The sequence below is a fragment of the Gopherus flavomarginatus genome, chromosome 5, assembly GCF_025201925.1.
Source record: "Gopherus flavomarginatus isolate rGopFla2 chromosome 5, rGopFla2.mat.asm, whole genome shotgun sequence".
NCBI classification, from domain to species: Eukaryota; Metazoa; Chordata; order Testudines; family Testudinidae; genus Gopherus; species Gopherus flavomarginatus.
This window is the reverse complement of record NC_066621.1, coordinates 148409530-148437223: the sequence shown is the minus strand read 5'-3', so window position 1 is coordinate 148437223 and position 27694 is coordinate 148409530. Positions and strand designations below refer to the sequence as shown.

The 27694-nt window shown below is 43.6% G+C and overlaps 1 protein-coding gene across 3 annotated transcripts in view; it reads left to right on the top strand.

Moving 5' to 3' along the window:
* Positions 1–27694, top strand: part of DAAM1 (dishevelled associated activator of morphogenesis 1) — a 183840-nt gene that overhangs the window by 144513 nt on the left and 11633 nt on the right. For 2 of the 3 annotated variants that reach the window (XM_050952533.1, XM_050952532.1), the window contains exons 16-22: positions 5082–5111; positions 6992–7095; positions 18917–19001; positions 21722–21828; positions 22901–22989; positions 24656–24824; positions 26161–26268. In XM_050952533.1, the coding sequence (XP_050808490.1) occupies positions 5082–5111; positions 6992–7095; positions 18917–19001; positions 21722–21828; positions 22901–22989; positions 24656–24824; positions 26161–26268 (692 nt within the window). The remainder of the gene's footprint in view (positions 1–5081; positions 5112–6991; positions 7096–18916; positions 19002–21721; positions 21829–22900; positions 22990–24655; positions 24825–26160; positions 26269–27694) is intronic. The other variant, XM_050952534.1, reaches the window with a different exon arrangement.

The window sequence follows — 27694 nt, the reverse complement described above, 5'->3', positions numbered from 1 at the left end:
TGAGAATAGTGAACTCTGCCTAGTCAGTTGGCCAGAATGATGAGTGGATGTTCTGCTAGTTGCAGGTACAGAAGGACTTTGCAGAGAACAAATGGATTCAACAGATAAACGTGCACCTTCTGTAAGGAGCTTAATTTCTTCCTGATGCTAATTAAGGTAGAGATCACCACCAGATTAGAATAGGGCAGATGTCGAGAGTTCCCTAAGAGAAGGAAACACAGCGAGAGTGTCTCTTACAAACAGGTCACTAAGCGTGATTCTTTCCCCCTTGCTTTGAATTTGACGAAGCTGCAGTTGGGTTCCATTCTTGAATTTGTAGAATCGCATGCAAAGGGGTTTCCTGCCATGATGGAAGGTTGAGAGAGGAATAAGAAATGGGAGGGAAGCACAAACTAGAGAGCTAGTGGGTAGATTGTGTCTTTGTCCTCCTAGCCGTCAGCGTGAGCCAGTTAATCCACAGGTAGATTAGATACGAGACTATTACAAGGCAGAGGGTTAAAAATAATTTGTCTCAGCTGACAGTACAGCTGGATGAACCCTCAAATAGATGCATGGTTCAATGGCTGTAGGGCCAATATGTAAGGAATATTTCAACTGCTCTGGAGGAGAGGGCTCAGGAGGGACAAAAACACCTTTTGGGGGCAGCTGTTGGTCTGTAACTAATGCCAATGGCCTGATTGGGAGAGCGGCCAATAGTAATGAAAGATAAATCAGAGCACAGACCAAAGATGTTTAAAAGGCTCTGAATACCTCCCAGCACCAGAGCTCGTAGAGGCTGGGAGACATGACCAGCAAAACACGTTCTCCAGCACTTCTGAACAACCGTTGCTGCCAAGTCTTTGGCATAGAAATGTACCTCTTGGAAGAACATCACAGGAAAACTGCTCTGCCTGAGTAGATGGGTACTAGTGAGCGTTGAAATGTGTATAGTTCTAGCTGGAATCAAAAGGCGCTTTAAGAGAGTGAAAGAGAGAGAGGGTCAGGAATTCATCAAAGCCAAACGTTAGGTGAATGAGGAATTTGTCATAGTAAAGCAAAAGGCTGGGGAGGGGCTGGCAAAAGACATTTAAATAAGCAGCATTGGTGAGAGGTCAGGAAAGCAGAAAGGAGCGGTCCTTTCCTGAAGGGTGTATATCTGTAGCCTGTAACTCTCGGAAGTGCCTGGGTGTATAAATGACCACCCATGACCTAGCATGGTGCGTCCTTTGCATATTTCAGTTAAATTGTGTTCTCAACTTTCTGTGCTTGTGCTGTCAGTGTGTGTGTGTGTGTGTGTACACACCCCTGCACGCAGAACGACGTTGAGAATACCTATATATGTATTCATCTTAAAACATTTCAAAATATTCAGCAATATTTAAAGGGATTCTATCAAGATTAAGAACACAAATCCCTGTTACTGGTAACACACCATTGACTAATACAAGTAAAGAGCTATTTAACATCTATATTGCTTTTTTGCCATTAGTAGAGCATTTCAGCTGCTTCTGGCACATCACTCTGCTTGGGCAGTGGGACCTACATGGATCAGCAGAACTTTCTGGTCCGCATCCACAGGGCTCTTATATCGGGGTCTCTGATCTCTTAAAGGAATGTTGCGAAATTGGAGGGGACAGATTTCAAGCCCCATCTCTGACTATATTTCCACCCTAGATGTCACATCCCCAAGTGAAGGCAGTTCAGTCATCCCGCCCTATACGTGGCACTGTCGTGCCGATAGGAAAGAGCTATTTGTGTACTTAGACTCCACTCTAGCAAAGCACTTCAGCGTGTGCTTAATTGTAAGCATGTGAGGAGTCTCAGTGAAGTTAATGGGACAGAGCTTTTTGGGGGGTTGGCCCAAGCCTGTGGAATGAATTCTTCCAGGAACTAAGGACCATCACAAACCTCCCCACCGTCCTCGCCAAGTGCAAGGTGCATTTCTTTGAGCTTGCTTTCTCTAACATTAACGTATAGCAACATGGGCATGTGATAGCTCCAAAAACAAGATGCTCTGCTGCACGTACTCTTCCCCCTGGGGAGAGGACGAGAGAACAAACACGTGACAGATGTTTAGCCACATTGCTTAGTGCTTTGCTAGAAGGCGCTCAGGAGCCGTGGAGCGCCATTTGAAGTGTGGAAGGGCATAGATTCCCCCTCCACCTGTCTAACCGCCCTCCTTCCCTCTGACACCCACCCTCATGCACATCAGGTTACAACGCCACCCGCTCAAATTTGGTCTAATCACCCCTAAGTCATGATGGAGGAGTGGCCAAGGCCACATTTGAGTGAGTGGTGTTGTGGCCTGGCCAAACAGTGGTCAGGTCCTGGCCTGATTTTCCCCCCCCTTCCCCTGTCCCCCTATACACACACACCTCCCACAGCCTGTGGTTACTCCCATGATGAGAATGGTATAAGAACCTAGGTAGGGCAGAATAGAACAGGTCCTTCAGTGCTTCTTTGAGCTGGGAGTTGAGCCCTGAAGCTAGGAAATAGTTCCTCTTTAATAAAGCAAAGTGGAGAAAAGGATCCCCGCCTCAGGGTACCAATGTAAGAAGGCAGGACCCATTCAAAAACTTTAAGATTAGAATTAAGGATTCGTGGGGACTGATTAGATGGCGGATTTTTGTAAAGAAAGAAATCAGTCTCTCTTTAACCCTCTCCTCCACCTTAATTAGCTCACTGGAGGACAGAGTGAAGGTTGGTTGGGAGCTGTAGCTGTATTTTCATACCTTTTAATGTCTTTGGACTGATTTAAAATGTCCCAGCAATGCAATGCTTCCTTGTAGATGATTTCAACATTCTTATAACTGCTTTGTCTTTGCTGAGCTGTGCCCTCACTGAATGTTGGGGGTGGGGGGAGGGTAAGTCTGGGAATGTTGAAAAAAAAAAAAGTAGTTTGGGGCATCCTTTCTGCCCAACTCATTAGGGAAACTGCTCAGGAACAGCTCGTTTGTGTGAAATGCTGCTCCTGACAGCTCTTCCAGAATTGGGTAACCTGTGGAGTTAATCGTGGCTGTGGAAGGCAGAGCTGCATAGGCTCAGTCTGAATTGGCCCATGCAAGTTTTCTAAGAATACCCCCCCAAAAAAAACCCCCCAAAACCCCACCCCACTTAAGGCAACTTGTATATTAATTTCATGCCTGTCACTTCCCCTTTCCTAAGTCCTAGACATTCCTTCAGACATGCATTCCAAGGGTCTAGATCTACAAAGGTTTATACATGTCCCAGTGGTAATGTTACTTACAGATTGGGACCCAACTCCCCATACCTCTTCTAGGGTGACCAGACAGCAAATGTGAAAAATCGGGACAGGGAATATCAAGCAGATTTCCTGAGAGATGCACTGAATCTTGAGGGAGGGGAAGGAATACTGACACCCCCCACCAAGAAAGCTGAAAGCAAGATTCAGGGCACCACTTTTGCTTCTGCTGTTCAAATACTACAAAAATGTGAAATCTGCAAAAAGGGGGCTACTACCCAGGGCATGAAGAATCTGGAAACTAAGGCCCTGTCCCTAGTGGGAGCAGAAACTTGCTTAGTTCCAACGGTGTTTCAAGGTGGAGTTAGAGCATCATAGCCCTGCTCCAGCTAGTAACAACTCTAGGTCCTTGGCACCTCTCCCTTGTGAAGCTTGGTGTATTGCTGTTTGTGACCGAGAACTCTGGCACATCAGCTGAGCAGACAGTGACAGTGGAGTTCAGCGCAGTGTTTTGCTGATCTGCCTTTGTATTTTGGCTAGGGTTTTTTCCCCCCATTGGATTAAATTTATTTCAAAACTCTAGGAAGGTTTTCAAAATTCATCTTGAATCTTTATTGAAGCTAAAATCAGCACTGTGGATAGAAAAGGCAAAAACTCAGATTCATTACTAGGTGTTAGTTTAATCAATGCCCAAAACTTCTGTTGTAATTTATATAAGCGCTTCCCCTTTCTCCTCTCCCCACTGCCCCATTCATGAGCTAACAAACTGATTGGCAGCTCGCCAGCCAGCAAGGACCTACACAAAAAAGGCTTCCTTTAAAATTGCTATCGTGATGGAAATCTGTTTAGGGATTAATAATAACTTAAAACAGCCATCCGGACTGTCAGTTGCTTTCTAGCGTAACGGCCAGGAAGGAAACATGATTGTGTAGTTACTTGATTTGCAATAAATCTAACACTGAGATATCTCATCTCAAGTCATTTTGATTCCAAAAGGTGTATTTCTGCACCTTTGAACATTGCTCCAGATTGCACATCTGTATAATGGGGTCTTTAGAGTGTGCAGACAGAGTGACCCAGCATACAAATAGGGAAAACCCGTGTTGGTGGTTTCATGATAAAAGTCCAGCTGCACAGATTTGCAGCCTGGTGGAATGTGATTGATGCTACATGGGGCATGCCCAAGCCCACCAGATATCTGGGGAACTGCACAATGGCATACTTTAGTCTGGGTATGGGGAGAATATTTCTCCAGGCTTAGCAAGGTTGCCTAGCTCCCACGTAGCTTTTCGCCTGTAAGACAGTTCCTGGGCAAACACATTGCCATGGCAAATGGTAAAGTTTTGCATTTCAAAATTTGCTCCGAAAGGAGAATCTCATTTTCATTTCAAACCCCTGTTTTTTCCTGGCAGATGTGTTGACATTTCACTCTTTGAAATTCCCACAAACTCATCGAAATAGCAATTTTCTCCCCAATGTTTGCTTAACGAGCGCTGGTGCTGTTGTACAGCTCTTTTTGATGCTTGCATGAAGGGATCTCAGAATTTCAGAAAGTTTGGAGGGATTCTCTATCTTCCATGTTTTGCTTTAACACCCTGTTTTAGCATGCTGTTGCATGGTTCATTGATAAAACAAGCAGATACCAATGCTTCCCCTGCCTGTCACTGATTTGTGTGCTTTTCCCATTCGATGCTCTTTCACTTATATTCTTCTATGGCTCAGTGCATTTTCATTTGCATTATCCATTGTCAGAATTCGTATGCCCCAGGTGCCTTTCTTGCAGTAGATACCTCTGTATTGTATGTTCTTCCTGACTATGCTTTGACTCTTTTTTCTTTTGCTGTGACCACTGAATTGCACATGTTTTTACTGCTTTTCCATGCTTCTGCTATGGCTGTAGGACTTCTTTGTGAGCAATAACTCCAAACAGGTAAGTGAGCTTCTGCTGAAATCTTATGTTTTTATTTAACATGATGATTTTGCTAATGTTTAGCTGGATCATTAACACAGGTTTAGCACACTTATCTAAAAGTAGAATAGTGCTATATGCAGTACTACTGGATAGTATATTTTAATAATTGTAAAAGATTAATATTTTAATTAGAATTTTTTAAAAAAGCCACACAGCATAACCTGAGGAAGTATAGCAATAATGTAAAATTTAAAAATGGGTCTTAGGTGCTTTTGAAAAAGGGGGCTTAGTTTATCCTAAAGGCCACTGACTTGTAATGAGAATTGAACTCCTAAGTGCTTACAATTCTTTTGAAAATGGGACTTAAGTTTCCAAGTCACTAAGATGCTTTTGAAAATTTGTTTTATTCCTAGGGATAAGATATTTCAAAAGCACTCAACATTGGCCCATTGAAGTTCCTGGAAGCAGAATCGGGCCAACACTGAGTACTTTGGAAAATCTCATTCCTAGATAGTAAAAGGATCAAAAATACTTAGTTATTTTGGACTGCAAATGTCTTGCATAACAGAAATTCATGTCTTTGCTCACTTTAAACCTTGGAAGTATGAAGTGAACGGATGTCCTAGCTAAATGGCTATGCATTTTGATACACATCTGCTAGCATTAGCACCTTCCTTCCTAATGTTCTGTTCCTTGGGAAATCAATGGAATAGGCAGATATTCACCTATTAACATTAATCAAGATTATTGCAACAGTGTAAATAAAATCAGAGGAAACGTGACCACTTGTGTAGCTCAGTAATATTCATTACGTTTGTTACGATGTATTTTATACCACTTATAGAATCAGCAATGTAGAAGGGCCCTCGAGGTAATCTAGTCCGTACCACCCTGTGCTGATGCAGGACCAAGTAAACGTAGACCATCCCTGACAGGTGTTTGTTCAACCTGTTCTTAAAAACCTTTAATGGCAGGGATTCCACAACCTCCTTTGATAACCTGTTCCAGTACTTAATTATCCTTGTTGTTGGAAAGTTATGTTAGATATTAGGAAAAATCTCCCTTGTTGCAAATTAAGCTGCTTACCCTTTGTCCCACCTTCAGTGGACAGAGAGAACAATTGATCACCATCCTCTTTATAAGAGCCCTTAATATATTTGAAGACTGTTCTCACATTCCATCTCAGTCATCTCTTCTCCAGACTACCCATGCCCAGATATTTTAACCTTTCCTCATAGGCCAGGTTTACTAAATCTCATACCATTTTTGTTCTGCTGCATGTGTAACTGCAATTTTGTATATTGTAAATCATTTGAGGACGATTGTCAAACCACCCAAGGGATTTAGCAACACAAGTCCCATTGACTTGTGTTCTTGAATCCTGTATATGTTTTTGGAAGTCTTCCCCTTAAAGGGTAATAAATGCTGCAGGTTGTGTTCATTAGCCTGTTAGGTTTTATTGTTTTAACCTTGTATCGAGTATTACTATGTGAGTGGATGCCACAGGTGTTTAGAGTGGCAGAAGAGGAACTAAAGTGATCTTGAGCCTGTGTGACAATCCATAACACAGCATTTCAAGTGAAGATCTAATGAAGTATCTCAAATACATATGCTAGGAAAGGCTTGATTTATTTATTCATTAGTTTTTGTGAGTTTGTGGATTCTCAAACTTTCCGGTCTGAAAACCTATTTACATTTCTACCTAGTGGCTTTCACAGCAAGCTCTGGTTTATAACATGGCTTCTTATATTTCAGTTACAGGCTACAGGTTTTAGTGCTAAGCCTTAGTGACATTCATGATTAATGGCGACCTGTTATATACGATACTGGTGTGTGCTAAGGGTTCCAAATGTTGATATGCTGTGTTTCTTCATACCTTCTCATCATGCTTTTTGTAGAAAGAAGATGCCATTGATGACACACTGAGTTCCAGACATAAAGTCAAGGAGCTTTCGGTAATAGATGGCCGGAGAGCTCAGAACTGCAATATTCTTCTCTCCAGGTATTGTTAATGTCTTTTCCCTTTAAGGAAACTGGTTATTGGGTGCTACTTGTGTCCTGTGAGAGGACCTAGAGACTTTTTTTCTAACTGTGTCATTCTAAGTTCTGATACTTGTGAACTGTAAAGAATAATGTGCCCTGACCTGGAGATCATACCGTAGTTCCCTCTCGAGGGATTCTAATACAGAAACACTGGTAATTAAACCAGAAAAATTTCACTGATTCCTGAACCCAGATATGGAATTACATCTTCCATTTATGTATAGTTTTGCAGAGGCAAATGCATTTAATAGGATACACCAGAATGCCCGTTGTCAGTGCGGGAATGCTACAGGAACCATTTTTTCTGTTCAGAAAGGTTTAATTTGTATATCCTTTTTATACCCTATATTTTCTTTACTTTTTTGTTGATACTTAAGAATGACTCTGCTAAAATCAGAAAAGGAAATAGATTCTAAATGGTCAGTTAGGCAGAACACCCATGGGTAACTGGCCTCTGAGAGGTGGTCATTTTTATATTTAGGCTTCTGAATGGTGGGGAATGCTGTTTGGAAAGTGATGTCAAATACTAGTAATGAGGGTTCAGTGCGCGACTTTAGATTTTTTGGAATGTGAATGATTTTCAGATTCAAGCTATCCTACTAGGATTAGGAAGCAACAAGGGAAGGTTTGGTAAGAGATACTAAGGAATAGAGAGAGAATTATAGGGTTATGGGTAATAAACCCCACTGCATTCCCAAAGAGATTTACATTCATCAAGACTGTAATTCATTTGAAGTGGTTCAGAGCTACAAGCAAAACCCCTCTGACTTTGCCCTGGATATGTCGTCATTGGACTCTCTTGATGAAATTAGTTTCGCAGTCTGGAAAGGTTTACATTGTTACTTAATTAGTATGAGTAATTTAATCTAGTCTTTAAAACTAAATTCCGTTTACATGCTAAAAGAAGCATTTTAGCAAAGTACATGGGTTAGATTAATTTTATGTGAAAATACAAGTCAGTCTAGTCTGGCGTGCAAATATGAATGATTAAATAAATGATAAATACTTTATATAAAAAAAAAAAACCTCCTGTCCCATTTAGAAAATGCCTCCTTCAGTACATGAAAATGTTGAAATTACATATAAGCTAAGAATCACTTTAAATGTACCATGTGGAATTTGGGTAGGTCCAGTTTTTTGACTTCTCAGTGCTTAAATTCCATGTTTCATAGAAATGTAGGGCTGTAAGTGACCTCGAGAGATCATCAAGTCCAGTCTCCTGTGCTGAAGCAGGGCCATCCCTGACAGGTGTTTGTCCAACTTGTTCCTTAAATCTCCAGTGATGGGGTTTCCGCAACCCCTTGGTAGCGTGTTCCAGTACTTAACTACCCTTATAATTAGGAAGCTTTTCCTAATGTCTAACCTAAATCTCCCTTGTTGCAGATTAAACCCATTGCTACTTGTCCTTTTTTAGCAGACGTGAAGAACAGTTACTCAGAGTCCTTAAATTTGAAGAGTGTTATCAGGTTCCTCCCTCAATCAGCTTTTCTTAAAACTAAACACGGCCAAATTTTTAACCTTTCCTCATGCATCTGGTTTTCTAAACATTTTATCATTTTTGTTGCTTTCCTCTGGCTCTCTCCAATTTATCCTAAAGGGTGGTGCCCAGAATGGCCACAGGACTCCATGTGTGGCCTCACCAGTGCTGAGTGGAATAAATACCTCCTGTGTCTGTCTTCACTCCTGTTAATGCACCTCAGAATATGAGCTTTTTTCACAGCTGCATCACATTGTTTAATCTTATTCAGTTTGTGATCCGCTATAAATCCCAGATCCTTTTCAGCTGTACTACTACTTAGCCAGCTAATCCACATTTTGTAGTTGTGCATTTGATTTTTCCTTCCAAAGTAAACTATTTTGGCCTTGTCTTTTATTGAATTTTATCTTGTTTATTTCAGACCAATTCTCTAATTTGTCACCGTTGTTTTAAATTCTAATCCTGTCCTCCAAAGTGCTTGCAACCCCTCCTGTCATGGCCTATGGGTCTCGAACAGAGGCCTAAGGTTCATGGGAGCAGTTGTGCCCCAACCCTCCACCTGGCAGCCTGCTGGCAATAACTTGTCTGGGACCTATGAAAGCCAGCCCCGATGTGAGGTTCTTCCCTGAGGTTCTATTGGCAAAGTCCCAGAGCAGCTGATTGTTCCAGTATCTTTCCAAGTATCAAAGTTAGACTGACTGGTCTATAATTCTCTGAGTTCTCCTTTTTAAAGATAGGGACTGTGTTTGCCTTTTATCAGTCCTCTGTAATCTCAACTGTCCCCAATGGCTTCTAGAAGATAATTACTGACAGTTCCAAGATTGCTTCTGCTAGTTCCCCAAGTACCTTAGGATGAATGTCATCAGGCCCTGCCAGCTTGAATACATCTAACTTTACGTATTCTTTAACTGTTCTTCCCTATAGTGGCCTGAGTTCTTTCCTCCTTACTGTTAATGTTAATTGTGTTTGAGTATCTGCTCACCATTAACCTTTTCAGTGAAGACTGAAGCAAAATAGGCATTAAACACCTCAGTCTTCTTGATGTCATCAGTTACTAGGGGCTGGTCTGCACTACAGGGGGAAATCGATCTAAGATACGGAACTTCAGCTATGTGAATAATGTAGTTGAAGTTGAAGTATCTTAGATCGAATTATTTACCATCCTCTGTGCGGGATCGATGTCCGTGGCTCCCCATGTCGACTCCGCTACTGCCGTTCGGGTTGGTGAAGTTCCAGGATTGATAGGAGCTCATTCGGGGATCGATACATCACGACTAGATGAGACACGATATATCGATCCCTGAGAAATCGATAGCTACCCGCCGATATGGCGGGTAGTGAAGACATAGCCTAGGAATCCTTCCCCGCTAAGCAAAGGACCTACATTTTCCTTTGTCTTTCTCTTGCTCATAATGTATTTAAAGCACTCTCTGACCACATTCCTATCAAGTCAAGACCCAGGGCCTGGGTTGAAGCGTCCAGAATCAGAATGCCTGTCATGTGCAGGGCAGAGGGAGCGCTAGCAGTGGAGTTGATGTGCCATTTTCCTCCCATTTTGGGATCTTCCTTGTATAATATCTGCAAGTTAAGGAGAAGAAAACACCCAACCCCGATCTCTCAGCTTTCCTTTGCTGGTGAGCTCCACTGGCTAGCTTCTTTAATCTCCCAGCCTCCTTCATCTCACCAACCCCATGTCTATAGGTAAGAGTAAATAAAAATAATTCTTCAGAAAAAGGGAGGCTTATTTTCCTTTTAAAATTATGAAATGCCTCTTTAAAAATATACCTCTTTAAAAAAAAAATGTGGTTAATTTTCACTGACATGCACTTCTTCAGTGTATCCTAGATGTCTCACTTTGTCCTGGGGACAGTTAATTCTCAGTGCAGCAAGCTGTATGTAAATCTTTGCATTTTAAATGTCTTTTTTTTTCCCCATGGCTATTTGCTGCCTCATCTCCAAAGATTTGCTTAAAAAAAGGGGGACGCAGGAAAGAAATGTGAACTTAGAATAAGCTTGAAAAGGGATGGGAAAATTATAGAATAAAAAGTCTCCTCATTGAGGAAATTTCCCTGAACAGGGCACTTTAAAGGAAAATAACGTAACATTTAGAAAGTTGGGAGCATCACTCCCTGACAAGTTAAGTTGGTTGTGTTTGCATTCTGAACTGGCTTTGGCCCCAGTTTAATTAAGCACTTAAGCATGTGCTTATTTTTAAGCACACGAATGGTGCTTTTGACTTTGGTTGGGGCTACTCATGTATTTAATTTTAAAGCGTGTTTTGAAGGGCCTTGCTCAGTCAGGACCTCAGTTTGGGTTTTTCTAACAAGTCTTCCCCCTTCCATTATGGAGCTGGTGAGGAACCAGTAGCCCCTGTTCTTCATAACCTACCCACCCTCTCATTAGACTGGTAATGAGTTCAGTGCAGCAAGCCAGCTGATTCCCCTTTTCATGGGAGGTGACCTGAACCTGACTGGGGACTATGGTGTTTCTTCATGCCTCTGACACTGGCTTCCTCTGTGGCCTTGGACAGTCGCATAACTTGCCTGTCTCAGTTTCCCCTTCTGTAAGATTGGCTTAAATATTCTTATCTCCCTAATAGGATGTATTGAATATTAGTTAATAATTGTAAGTTGGTTTGACTGTGGAAAACACCAAATAGTCTTACTAACAGGGGAATGCTGTGGTCTTTTGTGGGAATTTTTAAACTACAGTATATTATTTTTTACACTCTCCTTAATGTAAGAAGTGAAATAAGCCAAAAATAGACACTTGACAGATCCAAACAGACCTTATTTGCTAAAATGGGCTGTTTGATATTTCCTTAACCTTCAGCCTGCAGTTAAGTATAGCCTGGACTCTGTGTGCTGGACAATAGTAGTTCTGTAGCAGAGAGGTAATTTGACCTGGTGTGAGCTTTTACTGAGCTTGAGGGACAGGCCTGTCTTTGACTGACTGCATGAGTTTGGTGCCTGTTTTCAATTTAATGACACGGGATGACAAACCCCTCTATCATGCCGACATTTTACTTCACAGCATGTTTGGAGAGGCTTGTGGGTTTTATGCGACGGTAACTTTCAGAGCTTCAGTAGCAGCCCTAGGGTTGATCCTGCAAACCTTTGCTGCTGTAAGTAGTGAAGCTAGTAGATTTACAGTAGCAAGCGCTAGGCTCAGCAGTAAGGCCCAGATCTTCAAAGATATATTTAGGTGCCTAATTCCTGTTGAAATCAGTGCAAGTCAGGTGCCTCGATACCTTTGAGGATCTGGGCCCAAGTGTTTGCCGCATCAGGGCCCATGTTAAGTTATTTGTTCGGCACCATAAAGCTACATGACTCTTTACAAGCAGGGGAGAAATCGGGTCCCTGCCCCTTAAAGCTTGCAGACTGCTTACGCTTAACACAAAATGGATGAGAGGAAGGAGGGCCTTGCAAAGAGGGAGAGCCTTGCGGTGAAGGCACTGCACAGGATGTCCCAATGTTTAGTGCACTAGCCTGAGACTTTGGAACTCTAGCTTCGACTCCCGCTCTGCCACAGATTTCTTGGGTGATCTTGGGCAAGTCACTTAGGGAACTGAGGCACACAGAGGCTATCTGTAAAATGGGGATAATATTATTGCCCTGCCTCCTAGATATTATGAGGACAAATTGATGCACTTTGTTCTACGGTGTATTGTGTGAACCTGGAGAGAGTTACTTAGTTGTCTCACAGTGAATGCTGTCCTATTTCTGTATCTGCGGAACACCAGTAGAAGTTTTTTGTTGGAATTTTGCATGTGAAAAGACTGCACGGTCAGCTCTTCATTTAGCCTAGACGTTTGTAAGCTGAACAGCCATTGTCTGGTTTGCAGCATGGAAAGATTATGGCTGGCTAGATACTTTATCTCTCTTTCTCGATGTTTGCTTGCTTTTCTTGTTTTGGGAGAAATTACTGCTTAGTGAGATCACTGGATTTTCCTCAAACTAGTAATGTAACATGGAAATATTTTTGACATTGCTTTTTTTAGTATAGCTCAAAGCATGCTGATGTCAATGCATTTTGGGTCTCTTTCAACAAACCACCACATCACAGCTTCTGCTCTGGTCAGGTTTTTCTAGTGCAGGAGGCATGTAGTGTGTTTTGTAAGATGCAAATGAATACTTTAGTGTGTCTGTTTCTAAGTCTTGTGTAGGTGAATGTCTGGTTTTGTTTCTCTCATCTGCGAGCCCGTGTCAAGCATGTTCCTTAAATGAACGTGGCTTTTCAAGAGGGCGCACCTCTTTCAATGTGGAATTTGTTTTTTCCTTTCACACTTATTAGGTTCTCCATTTGCCTCTGCAAAACCGTCTCAAATACCGTGCATTGGTCAAGCTTGTGAGCTGTCACTCTGCATCTCTCAGTTGTGGGGTTTAAATCCCCGTGACAGCAAATACTGTGACCCAGTTCCTCTTAGACGGTTTGCATTCGACAGCTGCTGCCAGCAGTGATCATTATTGTGGGTATAGATAAACTTATAGCTTTCGCTGGCCTCTTTCCCATCAAATTATCTGAGAAGTTTTTTAGTTCCAGCACTGAGTGATTTCTCTCTCAAGATATTAAGAAACACTCTAGTTCTAAAAAGCGTTGCAATTCTTGGCATTCATTGTGGGTCACTTCTGGGAAAAGTTTTTAAACTTGACATATAATGAACAGGCTGTATGGAAAGTCCGTAGTAGAACTCTGGTTCAGATAGGACCCAGGATGGTTGTGATGAAAATGTAATTATTGACTATTGGCTGAACAGTGACCTGCATGGCATCAGTGAGTGGTCTCTGCCCAGGCTCCCATGCATGGGTGTAAAACTAGCTCTATCTAGTCACCTAGAAAATGCACTGTTACACCTGGCACTAATCATGATCCTTGTGGGTCGTCTGCACAGGAAAACCAGGGGCTTGTTGGGTAAGGAGACTGAGCTGTGTGCTTCTCCCTAGAGGTGGAACCTCACAGATCCAGAATAGGGATCCCTGGTGGCAGGGTGAGGGAAGGTGGAATTGCCACATTCCAGACCACGCTTTTAGTTTGAATTCAGTCTTCGGTGATCTTGGTACAGGCCAGACTGACCCAGTAACTGGCCAAGTCAGAGGGGTTGGATGTATTAGAACGTGAAACCACTCAGAAGACCACTGCGGTTCCCTGCCTTCTTGTTCCGTCATCTGGTAGACTGTGGCCGTTCAGTGGAGCTAGTGCGTTTGTTTTTGGGAGCCGGTGCAAAGCTTTTTGATGTGACACCAGTCTGCCTGGGGGCCACTTAACCATCTACAAAGCCAGAGAGACAGGGCTGCTCCCTGGCAGGAGTGAAGCTACATAGTGGCCCTCAAGTTAAGCTTCAGGAGAGGAGAAGATCGACAACTCCATTGGGACTGATCAAAGTAAGGGAGTGGTTGCATTTCTATGTCCGCCAGAGAAAACCATTCTGTAGTTTTGTCATATGAAACCAGTGATTTCATGCCTGTTTCAGCCTTTGAATCGCTTGCAGACCACAAGCAGCATAAGCCTTGTGCAACTGTTTGAGGCGATGTGGTGAGATTTCATTGACGCAGCAAGCTGTGCAAGTGTGACTGAAGTGTGTAATCCTAAATAAACAAACCCACTGGACCCTGCAGGTCTGATTGTCTCAGTCTCGGCCCTTATTGCCATAGCATCCGAGCATCCTGCAGGCATGGGTGTGTCTGTCCTCACTGCAGCCCTGGGATGACAGGGAAGTGCTATCCCCAATTGACAGATGGGGAGCTGAGGCCCAGGTGACTTTCCCAAGGTCACACAGGAAATCTGTGTTTGAAATGGGAATTGGAGCCAATTCTCCTCAGTCCCAGCCAGCTCCGCTAGGCCATCCTTCTTCCCCTGCTAGATGTCTGTCTGAGACAGGGAGGATACACACAGGATAAGGCTGCATGTTGCTGCAGCTGTGACCCCCTGTGTCCATTTAACAGCAGTACCCGTGCCTTCTGTGGTGGCAGGTTTCGATGTGGGCACCAAACAGTGCCATCACTGCTCTCTTCCCCCTCTTCTCCCCAGGGTCAGGCACTATTTTTCCTCCTCGTTTTTGGATGAGCTCTCTTATGATGCCCTTGTATTGTGGGCATTGGTGTCGAAAGTACAGGAGAACGAAATAGTATAGAATAAAACAGAGCTTAAAATGAACTTTGAGCAAATACTTTCAGGACTTTTTTTTTCCTGACTCTTCTTATGGTTACAACAAGAAAAAATATCTTGTGGAATCCCCATCAAACTGTTAATCCTGTTCTACTGAGATGATAATATAAATGACTGTTCTCCTTGCAGTAGACTCTAATGATTAGTACTACTCTTGAGCCTACAATATTAAGCAGTCATAGATTTTTAAGATTGGAAGGGACTGTTGTGATCATCTTGTCTCTCCATCTGCATAACACAGGCCATAGGCTAGAGGAATTATTTGAAAAAAACATCAGTGTGAAAATCTGGCTCCATTGAAGTCAATGTCAAAAGTTCCTTGACTTCAGCGGGGGTAGGATTTCACCCCCAATTTTGAAATCTTAAAGATTCAAAGTAATGGCGAATCCTTCACATCCTGTGATAGATTATTCCAGTGGGCCATTGCCTTTACTGTTTAAATCAAAATGTGCCTTCCTATTTGAATGTTTGTAGCTTCAACTTCCAGTGATCAAATTTTGTTATGTCGTTTGCTAATGTAGGGGACTCTCTACTATCAGAAATCTTCTCCCAGTGTGGGTACTTATAAACCACTATCAAGTCATCTCTTGATCTTCTTTCTGATAAGCTAAATAGACTGAACTTAAGTCTCTTTAAAGTAGTGATATTCAGACCTCAGTGGTTCAAATAGGCCTCTGAAGAAGTGGGTTTTTACCCATCAAGCTTAAACCCAAATAAATCTGTTTGTCTTTAAGGTGCCACCGGACTCCTCATTGTTATAGGCCTTGAATCATTCTTGTGGCTCTTTTCTGAAATCTGTCCAATACTGCAACATCCTTTTTGAAGCATGAATGCCAGTTTCCAGTAATGGTCTCAAGAATGTCTTATAAAATTGCAACAAATAATAGTTCGTGTTAATAGATCCGGTTAATTAAGCACAATTGGCTGTTTTCAAATGTTAACTTGATTGTTTGTTTGTCTGTATATATAGAAGTAGTTCTCTGCTTTTAACAGTGTTTTTTGAATCCTAAGAATTCAGACAATTTTCCCCCAAATGAGCAAATCCTATTTCTGAAAATGCATTATAGTTATTTTTGCACAGGAATACCAAAATGATTGTTTGCTAAATTATTTTCTGTAACCGTTGTGTGGCTTAACCACTGCCATGCTTTGGTTAGGAGCTGATTTCATGTGCAGCTGAATGTGATACTTAGTCACTCGATGTAATTCGCTCTGTGCACAGGGGACTAGCATGATGCCCATGCGCCATTCAAATCCTGGCTAAGCCCATGGGGATGATGATTAGAGTAATTTTACAATTGGAAAACTGTGTTTTGGTCAGTCTCCCGTAACTTGTAAATAAACAGCTGAATGGATTGTGTTCAAACTTTACCAAGGGCAGGGGTGGGAAATGGCTTTCAGGCAGATAGAATGCATAGACAATACGTGCAAGAAAGTGAATTTTTCAGTAGATTGGCGTGTGTGAAATCCGGGGAATTACAGTGCTGACTTTAACCATCACTACCAGCTCCTGATACTGTAACGTGCAAGTTCTGTTGTTTTTTTCTTGTGCGTGTTCACCCTAGAACGCTGTCTCTTGTAGGCATACATTTAAAGAGAAACAGAGCCTGTGCTCTTCAAACCCAGGCTAAATGAAGTGGAATCCAGACAAGGCCTCGGTGGGTGCTAAGAGCACACAAATAGACAGTGTAGAAAATAAAACAGCCCTGGTGTTCCAATAACATGCACATGCCATGCTCACTCCCTAGAATGAACACTCTTTCATTAACTCTCGGGGGGGTGGGGGGGTTCCATTTGCATCTAAATTATTCCATCCAACATAATGCAAAATAGGAAAAGAAGTGGGTGGGGAAGTCTGCAGAGGCATTTAGCCCTAATCAGTGGCTGGTGGAACAAAGGAGGAGCTGAATGTGGTGTAGGTTTTGTTGCTTGTTTGTTTCTGTTCCCCTTCCCTTCTCCCCCCCCCCACCAATCCTTTGACTGAAGTGGGGCCAGGATTTCATCCAATGTGCCTAGATTCTGTGTTGATTGGTGCTAAATCAATACCTGATGTAGGGAGTATAGTAAATGATTTTTTTAGTTGTTCTGCATTTGCCTACATTTTCAGAAGGGATTAATGCAAGGATCAGCAAACTCTGGCACACGTCTCGCCAGGGTAAGCACCCTGATGGGACGGGCAAGTATGTTTACCTGCTGCGTCGGCACGTTCGGCTGATCGCGGCTCCCACTGGCTGCGCTTTGCCGCTCCAGGCCAGTGGGGGCTGCGGGAAGCACATCCCTTGGCCCGCACCGCTTCCCGTAGCCCTCATTGGCCTGGGACAGCGAACCACTGCCCGTGGGAGCCGAGATCGGCCAAAGTTACCTGGCCCGCCAGGGTAAGCACCCTGGCGAGCCGCGTGTCAGAGGTTGCCGACCCCTGGATTAATGGCTTGTCTATGTGGAGAGTTAGGCTGTGACTCTATGGCGCACTAGCCTGCTGTGTGCTAACTGGCCATGTGGACCATGCTGCTGTGCACTAACCGGTCCATAGCGAGCTCTGACATGCAGCTGTTTGGAAACAGGAGTGCTGTAGCAGGGTCCATGTGGAGGCTTAATGTGCAGTAAACTAGTACGGCAGAGTCCCACCCTGATTTGCCGCACATGAACTCTCTGTGTAGACAAGCCCTAGTAACTTTGGATGCCTCCATTTTTTGTTTCCAGCCTGAGACGCAGCGAAAGGGGTTGATTTTCAAAAAGCGCTAAGCCCCTCTTCTCTGGAAATCAAGCAGTTGGGTGTTTCAAGTTGGGCACCCGAAAATTGAGACCCCCAAAATGACTAGTTACGGCTTAAAATTTCAGTTCTTGTTTTTTAGGTTGTTTTGTTTTTAATAGACTCCAACCTGAAGTGGTCTGGTGTCAGCGGAAGTGGAAAAATAAATTAAACCTTAAAAAGATGTTAGGGGCAGCAAAAGATTGCTAATTTATGCACACAATTTGTCCAATAATCACATGAAAATAATAATAATGAGCCAAATCCAGAGGTCCTGACTTAGTCAAACTCCCATTAAAGTTGATAGGGAAATTGCCTGAATCAGTGTAACCAACTGGTGAGTTGCAGGTCTGTGCCCGACCCACAGAGCATGAGAGTATATTACAGCCCCATCTAGGAAGCACTGACTCTTTAGCTCAAACTGTAGCAGCTCATGCTGTTGGTTCTAGAAGTCAATCCCCAGTGTGTTGGCCAAGATGGCGGCTGTCACATCAGGACCTTAACATTTGGCTCTGTAAAAAAGAGATGAATTACCGCGTTACGGATATAACAGACTGTGTAGTGTTGTTTTTTTTTAAAAGGGTAGCTGACAAAAACACACAATTTCAGAGACCATTCCCAGGCCACTTTGCAGCAGAAGGAAGGGTAAATATCACCAGATCTCCTCTTGAGCTGTGAAGATCGATCTTCTACAGCTTTACATGGGCTTCCAAACTGTCTGGTCTTGTAACCGAATGAGTCCTTGACTGAGCCATTTCATTGCCTCCACGGAGTCTAAGGTGGAGTATGTACAATGGAGTGATTCACCCAGGCCAGGGATGTGGAATTGATTGAAAGGGAGGATTTTAACTAGAAACACTTTCCTTAGCAATCTTACTCCTATCGAATTGCCAATTTTTAACATGGTAACTGGCCAAATAAGAAGTTCTGCTGAAAAACAACCAGGTCATAATAAGCCAAAGGTAGGAAGGTATTATTCACCTCCACTCTCCTTTTGTGTCACTCATGGCATGGAATAGAAGAGCAATCATGTTATTCAGTGTTACATTATATAATGAGATGAAACTAACCTTTCTTTCCAGCTTGCATTGCCCTCCCCTTGACCTTGTAATAGAGGAATTCGACAGCAGTGAGTAGAACAGAAGAGGGTCCTGCTTGGATTCCTTGAACTGATCTCTGACTCTTGCATAAAGCCCTGAGGGAAGTTCAGATCTGCAGAAAGGATCTGCCGTATTGTTGAGGAGTGCACTTGGTTTACTTGGATGAGCCTTGCCTAAATTGTCCAGGCAAAACAACATCATGAAGAACCAGTGTTGATAACATGACAACTAGGCTGCATTTTATATGTGAATAACACACTTCTGAACATCCATTTATTTCATTTCCCAGGCTGAAATTATCAAATGATGAAATCAAACGTGCAATTTTAACAATGGATGAACACGAGGACCTGCCGAAAGACATGTTAGAGCAGGTGGGTGACGGACACTTACTGTCATAAATATTGTTGCGCCCGGTTGTTAGTATTGGATGCCTTTTCAAAATAAGGTGAAGACTTGTGACAGATTCATGAATGGTAGCTTTAAAATAACTCCGAATGAGTAGCTGGGATTTGCGACACAGAGATGAGCTTGTCCATGCAGCCTTTACAACACCTTTGCTCTCCAAAGCAGAGGATGTGCCACTTGGCAAACATGCAAAACGTGACCTAAACAGTATTTACTGATTGTGTTTTCATAACCACAAACCCTTGTGCTCGGATCCCAGTAATGCATTGACATCATAGGGGACGGCTCAGTCCAATCAACAGTTTGCTGTTGCTAGACAAAATCCCAGTTTCTTGGACATACAGCAGATGAGGGGTCTCTTCCACCAGCGCTATTCCGGTTTTAGGCCTCTATCACTCCTTTTAAAACCAATGGAGTTACACTGGTGCGTAGCTGGAGCAGTGAATCTGTCGCCAGAGCCTTTCCTCGCAGTGCTGTTTTACAGGTTCCCGGAGCCAGGGCTCACGTTGGTATGCAGAGCATGAAGATGACATTCTGTTAAAGCTAGAACTGGCAAGTGTAGATTCATTGTGACATCTGTGCACGCCGTGTTACTTCCATAGGAATCTGATTAGTCACCTGGACTCCCAGCCCATGAATGCCGTCAGGCAGTGTTGCCGTGATCCTGATTTCTTTATTGATTGAACTCCTGCAGGGTGTTTGGAGCCTTCGCAAACAAACCAGACACAAGGCTCCAGCTCCTTGGAGTAAGCATGTTCATTCCAATCAGTGACACGCGGTACATGGGGTGTGGTGGAGGTAGGAATTAGAAATTAATCAAAATGAAAGGCTTGTTGTTTCCTAATGGAGGCGGGGCAGATGCCCCTCCTTGGTGTGATTTTTATTGAAAGAGCGTTTTATAAAAGCAGCAGGTACCAGAGTGCGGTGATGCTGCCTGACTAACATCACCACACCTAGGGCCAAGCTGTCCGTGTGGGAGGGCAGATCTGCATGCCAGAGTGCCTCATTGCTTGAGCAATGTTGTCTCCAGGGGACTCTTGCTCTGCCGGATCAATTCACTCCAGGCAGAAATGTGAAATTGTGGATTTATTTATCCATTTAAAAAGTAAGGACCATTGGTTTAGCCAAACGTGCAGAGTTCAAATGATGAGTCAAGAGCCTTGGTCTTGCTGTGAACCCTTTTGCACAGCAGCATTGGCTTAGTCAGCTGGCTGGGGACCTGCTGCTCTGGAGATATCCCCAGCTGGCAGCTCCCTGCCTTCCCAGGCAAAAGGGGGCGCAGCTTTAGCACTCGTGGCCAATCCCTAGGGGCTGCAGGCAGCTGGGTGTAATTGAGAGCGGCTCTGTGTTGGTTTATTGTTGGAATTTCCTGAGGGCTGAAGGTTTCGTGCCCAGGTGTCTGCACTGCTGGTGTTCATTTGGGAAAGCATGTCATCTGCCAGCCTGGCACAGGGTCTCCTAGCCAGCCAGAGATGGTAGCGAGTCACTTGGGGATGCTGGAATAGGAGAGCTCAGCATCAGTGAGGGGTTCAGGGCCGCCGGAGGCTGCAAGCTCCCCCGTGTGTTTTCCTCTGCCCCCCAACATCGCCTCCCTCTCACTCCAGTTCAGCTTCAGTCAGCTGTTCCTTATCCAGGAGCTGATTTCAGCCAAGCACTAGTGAAGGTAGTGGTGCATTGGCTGCCTTCCTGGCAGTACCGAAGAGGCACTGATCTACATTCTAGCCAACTCAACGTCTGAGCTAAAATATCGGAGTTCTAATCCCAGCTCTGACATTAAATTGCTGAGACACTTTGGGCATCTCAGGAAAATAAACCAAGAGCTCTCCGCTGTCTGTAAAACAGAGATAATACTTCCACCTCCAGAGCAGAGTTGGGAGGATTAATTAGCTGGAATATAATTTGCAAGTAAAAACACCCTGATGGCAGCCAGGGCTGGCTAGAAAAAAAGAATTCAATTTTCTGAAAAGTTTTGAGATTTGTTATCGTGGGGCTAAGATCTTTCGAAACTTTTCATGGAAAAAGCACACGAGAGAGAGAGAGAGACCCCTGAATAGCTTGGTGGTGATGACACTCCCCTGGACAGTGGGAGACCCAGAAATCCTTGCTCTGGATCAGGCAGAATCAAGACATGAACTTGAGTCATCCACATCCTGTTGTGGGCTCTTGAATAGTTTGGGGTGATTCTCGCACTCTGTTGCATCCTGGACCTGAGAAACTTTCCCAGTGAAATGTTCATTGCCACCCCTATGTTTCCGTGAAACATTTTGGTTTCAACACAACTGCATTTTGCGGGGAGGGACAGGGGAATGTCTTGTCTTTTTTCTAAATTTTTTCAACCATTTTTAGTTCGTTCTTTTGATCTGACCACTAAGAAATTTAAGAACCACTGTGCTACCATCTAAAATAATTGTATTATAACAGACTAGGTGAAGATTCAGCTTAGCCCATGTAAAGTCAAACCAGGGCATGGTGGAAAGTATTAACAGTAACGTGTGTGGGAAATGGCAGGCAATCTGTAATAGCGCCATATCACACCCTCTGTACGTGGAGGAGGTTTTGGAGTGAAAGTAGACACAGCAGTATTTCATTTTCTATTCATTTGTTAATGAAGCCAAAGCCCCATTATAAGAAAGGGACTGCATAAAAACAAGTGTATGTCTCATGTCTAAATTGCATTTCCTTTTAGCTCCTGAAATTTGTTCCTGAGAAAGCCGATATTGACCTTCTAGAGGAGCACAAACATGAATTAGATCGCATGGCCAAGGCTGACAGGTTCCTCTTTGAAATGAGCAGGTATGCTTGAACCTACCAGCTGCACAATGTCAGCAGTTACGCACTAGACCTGTTGGAATGGCAGCTGAGCAGATTAGTCACAGGGCTTCTATAAAATATTTAGATAATGAGCTAGATAATCTTGTGTAATGCAGCTGGGGAGTCTAATGAGGCCTGGCTTGAAAATCCACTTGGATATTTTTATTTATTTTGCAGCTCACATATACATGTGTGATCCTGTTGCCTTGCTGCCCAGGGGATAAATTAGGAACTTCCATCTGCAATCTTCATCCCCCAGTGCTGAATGTTTAAAGCTAGAACTCTCTGAAGAGAGTGTGGTTAAGAGTAGAGAGCACTGTCCAAATTATGCAAGACAGGAACAATTTTCCTTTTTCTGTACTGTGGGCCAGATTCTCAGCAGGTATGAAACAATACTACTCTCACGGGTTTAAACCAGCTGAAGATCTGGCCCTCTGTCTAGAAATTTTTACCATTAACTGTAGAGTTTGCATTACCCAGAGGAGAAAAAAACTAGCAAACGTTGCTGCATTTTCAGGACCTATGAACATAAGCTTTGCCATGCTGGCAAAGATCTTCAAGCCAACATATCCCAAAGACTTGCCTCCAGCAGTGACGTACCTTTAATGCTTCAGAGGAACTTTGCCCAGCTGTAGAGGTCAGCTTTTTTGGTACTTAAGGTTGCAGGTTCCACATAGCTGGTAGCTGTGTTTGTCTGTCTGTCTGTCTATGCAGCTGTGGCCCATTACAAACGTACTGAGGACTCAGTTAAGGAGATCATCTCTGTTCATGGCAGCTCATGAGCACATGCTTAAGGCCCAGTGAATTCAGTGGGACTGAAATCCGTGTCTAAAGTTAAGCAAGTGGTGATATAATGTCCTGAATGGGGTTGGACTTAAGCATGTGTTTACCTGGATTAGGGCCTAAGAGATGGCAGTTTAAGGCATCATCTGTTCTGTCCCCCTGCAGTTCAAAGAGAAAGGTGCTCTCAAGGTCAAACTGGCCCTTCCTATCTGCAGCTGTGAATAGGGGAGTAGCAAATGAATTTCAATGTGTGCATCTTTTACTCTGACAGGATAAATCACTATCAGCAAAGGCTGCAGTCCCTTTACTTCAAAAAGAAGTTTGCGGAGAGAGTTGCAGAAGTTAAGCCCAAAATTGAATGTAAGTTAATGGGGATTTTGTTGTTTTTATTGGTTTGCTAGAAAGCTTTTACTGATGTGTCAAGTATTCCCCAATTTTCACATCACTCATAAAGCCCAGATTCGCTCAACGTATTCTTCACAATAAAACCAAATACGTTTGTGTCTAGCAAGACCCTGGAATCCAGAAATGAAAATCTGTTTCTAAACAGAAATATTTTCCCTCCTGATGCACTGGAATATTGATTTTTTTTAATTGTAGCATTGCCCTTGTCAGTTTGGTTTTTTAAAGAGGGAGGGGGAGAACTGAGGTTTTTATCTCAAAACTAAATATACTAAATATGTGGAAGTAGCAAATATATACAAAGAGGGAGAGGTCGGATTTTGGGTGTATTGGTATTGACAGGATTGCTTTAAGGAAGACATGATTATTAATACTTTCAAATGGTTTACGCTGTTATTTAGAATAGCTTGAATTCATCAAACCCAACAGGTGGTTGTCAGGCTGGTTGGAGTGGTTTATGAATGTGAGTGCCAACCTCGGGGCAGCCTGTTACAAGCCAGGGCTCAATTACCAAGCTGGTTGTGTGATCTATACTTAGATTTCACCAGCCAAGTGTTGAGCGTGAACTCCTCAAGCATTGGAACAGCCTTAACATGGAGCCACAGTCAGTCCCGTTGGGCCCTCTGGACCTCTCTTGACACTTGGGCAAGACTGCCTTTGTGATAGATGGTCCCTTGCACTAAAAATCACAGCAATGCTCTTGTTACTCCCAGTCCCAAAGGACCAGTCACTTACCTCAGGTCAATTGTACCTTAGATCTCTCATAGAAGCCAACACTTGTAGCCTATTAACTAGGAAAAAGAGATGAGTTATTTACAAGGTTAAAGCAGGTAATGTACACGCAGAGATGAGTTACAGTCTTAGGTTTCAAAGGTAATAGAAACGACTCTAATGTGCATGCTCTGTGTGGCCTTTAGGGCTAAGCCAAGCTAAGCAGTTTTGGGGTTCCTTGCTTTTGCTTAGAAAAGTTGCCCTCTCCAAATTTGAAACAGCGCAGTGATACAGATCCTTTGGTCAGGGATTTTTATTCCCTTCCCCTAGAGTTCAGAGTGTGATGGGACAAGGGTTTGTGCAAGTCTCCTCTTCCTGGGGAGAGCGATCAACGAAGTCTTTTGTCCACTGATGTTCCACAATGGCTTGTCTGATGTCTATAGGCCACCTTTGCTTGGGCAGGAGATGACACCTCTTGTATTAAACTAGTATTTCAGACTTGGTAATGCTTCTCTCCTGACTGTGGGGTTTCCAGTTTCAGAGCCAACACTTCTATAGTTACAAAGCAAACACTAAATATTACCTTATAACAGGTATTACGAGTACATACAGCAACTCACAAGCCTTTCATAAAGTCCAAACACTAAGACATGATCAACTTAACATGTCTTTTAACAATGCTAACGCACAGGTGAGCCAGCATGCATTTGTCAGTGCTCAGTGAGGCCGAGGGGCCTTGGTGTGAGCTGGCACCTGGTCTACCAGCATCAATGCTAGTCTGCAGCATTTGGTCTGCAGTTCCAGATAGCTTTTGTTATGGTGGCTTGGTATTTAAAGTAACCATCAAACTAGTCTACATGTCATGTATTGCCAGAACCTAACTGCAGCAAAAACATTTTTTTCCCCCTTTTAGCAATCCGTGCTGGCTCAAAGGAGGTGCTTCAGAGTACCAGCCTGAAGCAGTTGTTGGAGGTGGTTCTGGCCTTTGGAAACTACATGAATAAAGGCCAGAGAGGCAATGCCTTTGGGTTCAAAATCGTCAGCCTAAACAAGATTGCAGACACAAAGTCCAGCATTGACAAGTGAGCGGCTCAGCCTGTCGCATCGGTGAAAGCGTTTATGGATTCTGAATAGCTCAGAGGATCCATAAATTACTCCCTTCTTCATAGGTGTGGGGGGAAACAGTCAGTGCTACACAATGTCTAATTTGGTTTCAGTGGGCTAGGGTTAGGGTTAGGGTCCCTTTAAATGGAGTATTTTTGCTGCAGGCCTGGAGTGACTTTTGGTCCCTTTCTGTAGAGTTATAGATCAATTTATAAAATGTGCCTGAATACATCACAGGACACATCCCCCACTGGGACCAACACAAGGGATTTTGCTGCCCTGAACATCCCTCCAGTGCTGGGCCATGCGGCCAGGCCACCCAGGTATCCTGCTGGTGTTGTGGGCTGTTTGGGAAGCCCCAGCTTCTCTCTCTCACACCCCAACCTGTCTTGGGGTTGCAGGTTGGCCAGCCTGGAATTGAACTGGCTCCCAACTCCAGTCACCTCCTGGTGAATGAGGGCTGCTGCAAAGTGCAGGGGCCCCCTCAGAGGGGCTGCAGCTGCAGCCAGCTCCCAGATGGTGCAGAGTGTGGTGAGAAGTGGCCAGGCTGGAGGCACCCGTATAAAATAGCATCCTAAATGAGCAGAGGGGCAGTCTGTGTCTAATGCTGCTGGCACCATACAAAATGTAATAAAACATGCAGTGTTTCCTCTTTGCCAAGAAGCAGAAAGAGGACGACGCTTCTCTGGACTGACTCCCTCCAGCCACCCTTTTCAGCAGGTGCTTGAGAGAATCCATGGGCCCTTGCCCTGTGACCTAGCTGTTAACAGACTTGAACTGTGTTGGACGAGGGGGGAATGACGTTCTAGAGTCTAGTGCCCTCCATTGAGAATCCTTGGTCACCAGCCCCTAGATGTCTGATTGTGGGACTCCTGGCCTGACCTCGGCTCCTGCGGGGAGAGAGGCAGCCTCCATGATAGCCAGACCCCAAGCCTGGTAAGAAATTATAAACCAAAGTCAACACCTGGAATTGCATAGGAAATGGATGCAGTTCCTGCAGCACCGAGGTAACACATCCACTGCAGCTAATGTTGGCTAACAGGCAAGCAGCCACCTTCTGCACCAGGCCTGGGTGGAGAGCATCAGCCACCTTGGGGGTGGAAGGCAGCTGCTGTTTGACAGTGTGCCCAATGCTACCCAGCCATCAGGATAGGAAGTGAAGAATGCCCTAACTAATTAGGATTTCCAGAAGAGTTTAGACATGTAGAATATGACGACCAAAGCAAGAATTTGGGCAGGCCACTGGGGCTAATACCCAGCTTCTGAGGCTAGTGACAGTTTAATATCTGTAATGTTGTCTTTCTTTTATCATAGGAACATCACCCTTTTGCACTATCTCATAACTGTAGTTGAGAAGAAATATCCCAAAGTCCTCAGTCTTCATGAAGAGCTGCGAGACATCCCTCAAGCAGCCAAAGTAAAGTAGGTAGAAGTTAAGGTGGCAACTTTAAACCAACAGAATATTGTACGTGCGATAGTATTACTGCTTTCTTCTTTGCTTGCATTTCTTCAGATGAGCTCCCTCCTCCACCAGTGTCTGGAATCCACCATTTAGAGAGAAGCAAAAGGCTGTTGACAAAGCACACATCAACTGTAGAGACTTTAAACCCCTGACTTAACAGAAAAGAATTGTAAATCTCTTAATTGTGACAAGGGAGAGCCACTCGGAACAACTGTGTCCTGTTATGCTTACCACAGAAGCCTTTATACTCCATTTATGAATAGACACAATTTTAAAATGAATGAATTTTGTACAAAGATGGGTTGCAGATATAGGTCAGATATTTAAATATGAATGCAATGGCAACGTCTGCAATGGCAACGTCTAAACAAATATGTGTACTCCTTTTTCTGCATGTGACCCGACTTCAGGGCATACAAAGCAGGGAGCTGTTCACCCAAGCATGTCTAAACCAATAATGCAAGCCTTGTGGCATCTGCTGCATTCTTTGAAAACGTGGCCCATTGCTTACTAAATTCTGCCCACTAGAATTTTAAACCAGTTGCATGTGGATTGAATTTCTGTATAACCAGACTGAGGCCCTGGTTCAGTAAAGCCCTTAAGCACATGCTTAAGTCACACTAAAATGAATAAGGTTTCAAAATGTGTACGTTTTGCTGCTGTGGGGTTTGAGTGTGTATTAATAAGTCAAAGGTGCAGGCATGTCTAAGGCTGAACTGCATGTGACTGAGGATATATTGATACATATTTAAAGGGTCAATGTTAGATCGTTTAATCCTAAATTCTAGGGTGGTGGTGAGTATGTGTGGAATGTACAAAACCTTGTAATGGCTTGTGGTTCTTTTCATTTCAAAGGGCCCTTTTAATGCAAAGTCTAGATTCACTGTCCAAGACCAACGACATGCAAAATACCATAAACGGTGGCAAGTGTTTTAATGTTTACAACAGACTGAGTTTTAGTAATTTTATACAATTTTATATATTATAATTATATGTGGCCAAATCCTCAGCAGTAAAGGGTATGACAACCATGCAGCAGGATGCTTGGGCCTGGTGTTAAATATGGGTGGAGACACCATGGGAGCAGAGAGCAGTGTTTGGGGTGGGGGAGGCCTTATATAAATGAGATTAATCCGCTAACTCTACAACCAGCTCCCTGCAGACCCTGGTCTCTGTATCCTTCCACACCGGGGCGATGGTGGTTATTGCCACGCTGAGGGGAAACACGCTGACTGAGGAGAGTTCCCTTATGATATTCATCTAAAAATTCCTGGGGCTGGAAGATTGAGGGACTGTTAGTTGAGGAGCAGGAAGTGTCTAACTTGCTGTCTCCTTCCCCAGCGCCTCAGGGAGAGGAGGAGAAATCTTTGCCCCGATTAAGCCACA